This window comes from Podarcis liolepis (genome assembly GCF_965112155.1).
Source record: "Podarcis liolepis genome assembly, chromosome: 2".
NCBI classification, from domain to species: Eukaryota; Metazoa; Chordata; class Lepidosauria; order Squamata; family Lacertidae; genus Podarcis; species Podarcis liolepis.
Genome location: NC_139555.1, coordinates 416,114 through 424,656, shown reverse-complemented (window position 1 = coordinate 424,656; position 8,543 = coordinate 416,114). Strand labels below are relative to the sequence as shown.

At 41.6% G+C, this 8,543-nt stretch overlaps 1 protein-coding gene across 4 annotated transcripts in view; it reads left to right on the top strand.

The window, feature by feature from the left end:
• The window catches only part of SLC27A1 (solute carrier family 27 member 1), a 52,415-nt gene that overhangs the window by 3,116 nt on the left and 40,756 nt on the right, over window positions 1-8,543 (top strand). For all 4 annotated transcript variants that reach the window (XM_083486664.1, XM_083486665.1, XM_083486666.1 and 1 more), the window contains one exon: window positions 7,621-7,788. In XM_083486664.1, coding sequence (XP_083342790.1) covers window positions 7,622-7,788 — 167 coding nt within the window. In that variant the 5' untranslated portion in view covers window position 7,621. The remainder of the gene's footprint in view (window positions 1-7,620; window positions 7,789-8,543) is intronic.

Below are 8,543 nucleotides of genomic sequence, written 5' to 3'. Positions count from 1 at the left end.
GGGGTGGGAGGAGGCAGCAGAGCGAGGGCAGCTGAGGCGGCGGCGGCGATAGCGGGCGGAGGAGGAGCCGTCGCCGGGAGTTGCTGCTGCTGCTGTTGCTGCTGCTGCCCGGACATGCCGGCCTCCTCCTCCTCCGCTGTCTCGCGCTCCTCCCTTTTGCGCGAGCTGCCCCGCCGCTCGGCACCACCACCGCGGAGCCGCCCCCGGCTCGACGCGGATCCTCGCCGCCGCCGCCGCCGCCGCCGCCTCTCGCCGCCCGACTCGCCCGCCTCCCTCCCACGGCACACCAGCCGGTGTCTCACGGCACAGTAGTGTGCCGCGGCACACCGGTTGGGAAACACTGCTATAGGGCATCATCCCCTTCAAGACTCTCAAAGAAAAAGCCTGGATTGTGGGTAGGGGCATGCTTCTGAAAACTTGGTTTGGGAGTTAACATACCACAGATGTGAAAAGAAGGGAAAGGCAGTTCTTGAAGCCCAAGAGCTGGCAAACTGGCTTGCAGGATGTCATCCTGGTGATGAGAGAGCTCCCATCATCCACAATCCAGGAGGAGGAAAGGCTTAATGATCTGATGATCTTTTGGGTAAGGATAACACAGACATTTTAGTCCTTACTTTGGACAGAGAGGATGGCAAATGGTCCAAGGTTGGGCTTTTTACATCTTAACTATAGGTGTAGCTTTTTTAGAAGTAGTTCAAGGGGTTGGTTCTGTTCCTCAGAAAGACTTTGATCTTTGAGATTCTCCCCAAATCCCGGGGGCAAAACCAAGTTACACCTTTCCTTGTGGCACTCAGCAATACTCTCATTGTGGAATTGGAAGCAAGGGGGAGAAAAATATATGAATGAATAAGGAGACTTACAACAGAAAATGTTACGTGTTACCTGCTTCAAGATGCCATTCATGAATTTACTTGTTGCTGTTGAACTTTGAGCATGGTGGGGACAGTTCTCTGTGGGATCAGGGCATCAAGAAAGCAGATACCTACTGCCTCATGCAACCTGTACAAGGCATTTGGGCATCACACACAACTTTTATAGTTGCAGAATGAATTGCATTTCCTGAATACTGTAAATTGGTGTAGTGAGTTTTTGCTTCTAAGACTGGAATTTTAAAAGAATTTGGCAAGAAGTGGAATTCCAGAGAAGAAAGGGAATATTAGATTTTATTGTTGATGCAAGAAGGAATAGCAACTATGCGAGAAAACACTGGGAACCCTTTTGGGATAGTAAAACCTTGTTTCCTAACCATTGGAAGACTGCCTTGTGCCCTTGAGTTTTAAGAGTCTTGCATGTAACTATTCTGCATATAGTGCCCACTGCAGTTTTGACGGGAGCAGCTGGTGTGGTGGGAGGGTGCTACTGAGTTGTCCTCCTGACACTGACTGGTGTAGCTGCAGCTTACCAGGAGGGTGGGGCAGGGCAGAGGTGAGGTGAGGTCAGTGCTTATGGGTGCAATGACAAGAGTGCAAGATTGGCCCTGCCCGTGCATTCCTGCAGCCCTTTCCTTGATCCTGCCTGACCCTGTCCTTGTAAGCTGCAGTGGCACTCCACAGCAGTGTTTCACCACCCCACCTGCTCCTAGTTTTCAAGACTAGAAACATCTTTTTAAAAATGTACAGTGGAAGCTAAGGTTTTAGGGATGGTATTCTGTTTTTTCTTTAAATAATATTTATTAATTTTCCAACAAATTAAACACAACACTACAAAAAACAAAAAAAAAATACAACAATACAATACAGTACAAAAAACACTACAAAACACTAACACATACAACTAACAAAACAAAACAAAACAAAAACCATTTAAAACACAGTCCAATTTCAATATCTTATCTTTCTTTCACTTATTTCCACGACCTCCTCACACCTTCCTTTTTGTATTCCACTTCTATTAATTGTTTCAGCAATTCCTTTCCATCTTCCTCTGTTTTCTATCCTATAATTATCTTAACACATTCTAATCTTATTTTCCCCCCCTTTAATACTCTATTAATCTATTTATACTTAATTCCTTATAACATTTCTACTAAAGCCATATAACTTCATTCCAACATTTTTCTAACATTCATTAATTTTACAGTATTTCTGTAAGTAATCTTTAAACTTTTCCAGTCTTCTTCCACCGATTATTCTCCCTGGTCTCGGGTTCTGCCAGTCATTTCCGCCATTTCCATATAGTCCATCAACTTCATCTGCCATTCTTCCCGGGTGGGTAAATCTTGTGTCTTCCAGTACTTCGCCGTGAGTATTCTTGCTGCTGTTGTTGCATACATAAAGAAAATTCTATCCTTCTTTGGCACCATTTGGCCGACCATGCCCAGGAGAAAGGCCTCTGGTTTCTTCAAAAAAGTATATTTAAATATCTTTTTCATTTCGTTATAATTCATCTCCCAGATTGTCTTAATCCTTGGGCACGTCCACCAAAGGTGAAAGAATGTACCTTCAGTCTCATTACATTTCCAACATTTATTGTAGGGCAAATGGTAAATTTTTGCAAGCTTGACTGGTGTCATGTACCACCTGTAAATCATTTTCATTAGATTTTCTCTTAAGGCATTACATGCCGTGAATTTCATACCTGTGGTCCATAACTGTTCCCAGTCAGCCATCATTATGTTATGTCCAACATCTTGTGCCCATTTAATCATAGCTGATTTCACCGTTTCATCCTGAGTGTTCCATTTCAACAGCAAGTTATACATTCTTGACAAGTTCTTAATTTTTGGATCCAGCAATTCTGTTTCCAATTTTGATTTTTCCACCTGGAAACCAACTTTTTTGTCCAAATTATATGCCTCCATTATTTGGTAATAATGGAGCCAATCTCGCACTTTGTTTTTCAATTTTTCAAAGCTCTGCAATTTTATTCTGTCTCCATCTTGTTCCAAAATTTCCCAATATTTCGGCCATTTGGCCTCCATATTGAATTTTTTCTGTGCCTTCGCTTCCATTGGTGACAGCCATCTTGGAGTTCTCTTTTCTAACAAATCCTTATATCTTATCCAAACGTTAAACAGTGCTTTTCTAACAATATGGTTTTTAAACGCTTTATGTACTTTTACCTTATCATACCACAAATATGCATGCCAACCAAATGCATTGTTAAAACCTTCTAAATCCAACACTTCAGTGTTTTCAAGAAGCAGCCATTGTCTCAGCCAGTAAAAAGCAGCTGATTCATAATAAAGTTTAAGGTCTGGCAGGGCAAATCCACCTCTTTCTTTAGCATCAGTTAATATCTTAAATTTTATACGAGGCTTCTTGCCCTGCCAAACAAATCTGGAAATATCTTTCTGCCACTTCTTGAAACAATTAGGGATGGTATTCTGTGTCCAAGTTATCAGTACAGTGGTAACTCAGAATGCGAACGGGATCTGTTCCGGAGCCCCGTTCGCATCCTGAACAGAACGTAAGACGCGACGGCATGTCTGCGCGTGCGTGGGTTGTGTTTTGCCGCTTCCCCGCATGCGCGTGATGTCATTTTGAGCATCTGCACATGCGCGAGTGGTGAAACCCGGAAGTAACGCGCTCCATTACTTCTGGGTTGCTGCGGAGCGCAACCCGAAAGCACTCAACCTGAAGCACATTCAACCCGAGGTATGACTGTATCTTGGGGCAGAAGTTTCTGGCCCTACTTAGCAGAATGAGCAGAAGGACCTTGAAACAGCAGGAGTGGCTTTATCACTTTTTGAAGTAAACAAAGCACATAATACACACTACCATCTAAAAAGGCTGGACATGATATTGGAAGACAGTCAAGTCCAGAGTCTAAAATTACCCAACTACCCTTCTGTTTGAACTAAAGTACACCCTGATGGTTATATAAGCAGCGATGAAAATTCATCAGGTAAATTTTGCACTTGCCTATCGGCCACCTGCCATCAAGTGAAGATGCCTGGGCACCAGGAGGGTGCCTGACATCTCCACCATCTGGAGGTGCATGCCTGGGAATCCTTGGGTCTTGACTGTTTTCACACACTAGCAACATGTCCTGTAGAATTGTATCAGTTCTTCTGCACAATCAGAGTGAATTTCAGGAGCCAACAAGCTGTATTGAAAAACATGGCTTTCGAGCCGGACGGCCTCAAAATGGCATCTAGGCATTCTGTTTTGGCAACCGTAACCCTGGCTTAAGGAGCCATTTGGCACCTAACTTACATATCTGAGTTTCTAACACTGTATATAAGATGCTAGGTTTACTGGCTTTAGAATTAATATTCCTTTTTGTTATTACAATAATTATAAAGAATTCAATCCAAATATCTGTATTGAAATATTTTTCCTTTTTTTAAAAAAAGAACTCCTCTCACCCCCTTAGCATGTGCTATAATTTTTGCCCTTTGGCATTTTTTTCCATTTCACACTTGATCTTAGCCAAAAGCCTGAGCAATGTGTGTTCCTGAATGAACCTTGAGGAATTCAGGAGCACACATTGCTACGCCTTGCCCAGGTTTGTGTAAAACAACATTGTAAACATGTTGCTCATATTTTACCCCATAATGGTTTAGCTGTAGCAACCAGTACTGAAGTTGAGAGTTACCTTAAAAGTCAAAGGCTGCAATCTTAATGGATGTTTACTACGCTGAACATGGAACATACAGTGGTGCCTCGCAAGACGAAAATAATTCGTTCCGCGAGTCTTTTCGTCTTGCGAAGCACGGTCCATCGCAACTGCGCCTCTTCAAGCGGCTTTAAAAAAAAGCGCAAGACGTTTTCGTCTTGCGAAGCAAGCCCATAGGGAAATTCGTCTAGCGAAGCAACGCAAAACCGAAAAACCCTTTCGTCTAGCGAGTTTTTCGTCTTGCGAGGCATTCGTCTTGCGGGGCATCACTGTACACCAGAGTAGGCATGCATAGTACAGTATTGAACTGTTTGTCTGTTATCCAAAGAATCTGCTTCAGGAAATCTCTCTCCTCAATATCCATTTTGTGAATTTTATTGATAGCATTTGGCTTTAACAGTAATAATATAACTTGCCCTTCAATCCCCAAATGTACCAGGCTGAGGTGTGGCAGGATGCAGAATACAGTACACCCACAAGCACATAACACACACACTAGAGGAGAGGTCTCACTGGTGAAAAACACTCTCTTCAGCCTGGGATTTGAAAAGGTGGTCCCAGCACATGGCTGGTGGGCGTGAATCAGTCTGCTTCCCCATTGCTTGGATTGCTCTGCCAAATTAAAATCAGTCTAAACAATAGAAAATATCAAAATACCCACCGATCTCAATGAACATGTGTTTGTGAGCTGTAATCATGCTCTCACCATAGACACTGATGATATCAGAGCCCATGGCAGAGGCAATCCTTCAAGTATGCAGGAGCTGAAATCTGGTTAGGGCTTTAAATGTCAAACATATGCTTTGATCAGAGTTGGATTTGTTAGAAGATCCAGTCTCTGTCTTTGAAATTCTCCATATGGCATTAGTCATCCTCCCTGTAAGCAGTGCTGCTATTTCATCTACCCTAAAATGCTAGGGAGTTGCATTTTATTTTAAAGCTGAAATGGGATGAATGATTGATGTTGTTTTTTGAAGCCAGATTATTATTATTATTATTATTATTATTATTATTATTATTATTGCTATTTAGTTAATGTAAGATTGTTTTAAAACAAAAGAAAAAAAAGTGAAATCTGAATTTAATAGAAACAGGCTAAAAAAAGGACTACAATTTTTATCTTTTTAAACTGAATCCATGACTGTATCAAACACATGATCCTAGTATAAAACACATTGAGGAAGCTGTACTTAAAGAAGGAACCCTAGGAAGATTATATTTTCAGGTACAGCTTATAAATGTGCACAACTGACACGCAGTATATTTATTATTAGGTTGAAAATTGTAACTAAGGACAAGCAAGCAAGTATCCTCACAGGCCTTGGGATCTAGCTCCTGACTTTAGGAGATACAATATTTTATCTTATCTAAATAATGTTCCTTGCCTATCATGGTGATTTTGTTTTTACTTTTTATGTCATTTAACTAGGTAAATAATGCAGTTTTCTTGGTGCATAAGCAGCAATTGCACCCTGCACCCTGACAGACTGTTGCTAACTATGTTATGATGGGATCAACACTGATTCTCCTTTGTTCCCTTTTGCCACTCCTGTCTTTGTACCCTTCTAGCATGCCGTTCCCTACTTCTGGAACAAGTTGCTCCTTTCTATTCGCCAAGTAACTTACTTGCTCATCCTGTTTCAAATCCTTCATTAAGCTTTCATTCACTCGTTCATAAAATGTGCTCTTTCTCCAAGCTTGAAGACTCAGGACTAAAAATGGATTTAAGTATATTCAGTGCGAAAGTTCTCACCTTGGCTGCCTTAGCCTTCACTAAGTAAAAAAATGAAATGAGTATTTGTAACTTTTTGGAATGACACTCAGGCTTGTGCGGACAGCCTTTCTGTTCATTACTTGCATCAGAACATAGTGTGTGGATGGCATTGTTAAATACCCATTTGTTGATCTTGGCGTTCACAAGAGAAGGAGGCAGTCTCCCTTGTCTTCAAGGTTTCTCAGTCAAGCCCAGCACCTTGAATTGTATACCTAGGAAACATTATAGTCTTTTGAGAGGTGCTACATACGGGATCAGAGAAAGTTTCCAGGCAGTGTTCAGTGGCAATCTAAAAAAAATAAAATGGTTTGATGTACTCATAATTGAATATAATGCATAATTTTACATACTTTTAATCTTTTTCTTGCTAGGTCTTATTTCCTTACATGTCAGCATTTAAAGTTTCTGACTGATTTTTTAAAGATTGATTTCATGATATAGCCAATTTTCATAGTTTTAAATACCCCAAAACTGAAAACAAGTCTGCACTTTTGAAAAAACAACAACAAACCCTGTAATCACCAATATTATTTTAGATTTTAAGATGAACTTTGTTTCATTATTTTTTTCTTTTACAGCTATGGATTGTAGGAAAGTTGTACCCAGTAGCCATTCCCCCCCCCCACGATGTCCAAAAAACATAAAGTTTTGTTACAAGACATAAGAGAACCATAAATTTTATTCCTTGTTGAGAAAGAGCATGACTTTGCAATAATTTTCGCCATCAAAAACTTTTGATTGCATCGTGCCCTAACGCTGAAAATTTAGGTTTCCTAAACCTAGTTTTTCCACCAGAAAAGCTACATTTATACATTTTTTAAAGGCATTTATAAGATCTTTTGAGTGCTGGTGTATTTTTTCCTGAAATCCTCATCATGTTATTGATCTCTGTGTAAAAATTCAAAGAGATCTGATCATTGGTTATGGAGAAAAACAATAAAATGCACACAAGGCCGAGGATCTCAAGAGGGACAGAAACACAGATTTCACGAAATTTTGAAGTGCTATAAAATTAAAACTGTTTGAGATGGGGGGGATTAAGGGGGTTTCTTTCAACCATAAGGGAAGGGTGTACACCAAGTTTCATCAAAATCCGAGAAAGTGGGTGGCGTGACCATGTTGAACCGACGTGGAATGACCCCCGGCTAATCCTGGTTTAAGGAGCCATTTGGCGTCTAGCTTATATATCTTGAGTTTCTAACACTGCTCAACTGCATACTTAATAAAATGTTGATGCAAAACAAATGAACTTACTGGTTAACACTGCAGCCTATCTCTTTCTCTAGAATGCGTATGATTGGCGTTTGCACTGCCTCGCTTGGTTCTCTTGGCCTGATGCGTTTTTTTGGCTTGGCCTGGTCATGGAGTATTGCAGTTGCTCTGGGCATTTACATTGGCACTGGTGGCTGGACATTTCTCCGGATCATCTTTAAAACAGCCTTGAGAGATCTCCTGTAAGTACAGCTTCCTCTTGCATCGTAATGTGCTCGTTTGTTGTTTACATCAATCAGGGGTGGCCAACTTGTGGCACAGATCTGGCCCCTCATGCCGTGAGAAGTGGCTCACCAGCCCTCTGATCAGGAAATTAAACAAAAGTGCACATAGAGGGTTTTTCTTTCTGATCTTTGCACTGAGCACCATAGAACTAAGATTGGAGCCTGATCTTTAAGAGTATAAAACACAACATTTCCAGACACTCTCATCCCAGCACTGGAGTGGTGAGGGTTGGCAATGCTGCGTGTGCACATGAGTGTGGAGAATGAGAGAAAAGGATGAGTGTACTTTGTGGTTACATGTCTGGTGAAAAAACTGTGTGTTGTGAATGTGCTTGTGTAGCGAGTGCATGTGTGCTGCCTGTGTTGTGTTGTGCTGGATGCAGTCACAGGAAGCTCTGCACAGGGCATTAGATTAGCTGTGTTGCTGAGCCAAAAACCATGTTGAGTTCCATGCTGCCTTGTCTTTTCCTCTCTCCCTTTTGGTATCAGCAGTGACACACGATGTTGGAGAGGTGGAAGAGCAATGCAGCCTCAGCCATGCTAGCTACTACTGGCTGTATTTGTAGTGAGCCTGTACGCACACATATCCTTTGGCCATGCCCAATGCTGCTTGGACAGGTGGCTGACGCTCAGTGTGGCCCTCAGGCTGAAAAGGGTTTGCCACTTGTGCCATAAATAATAAAGGTGTTCTCACACCCGATAGACCTGTATAT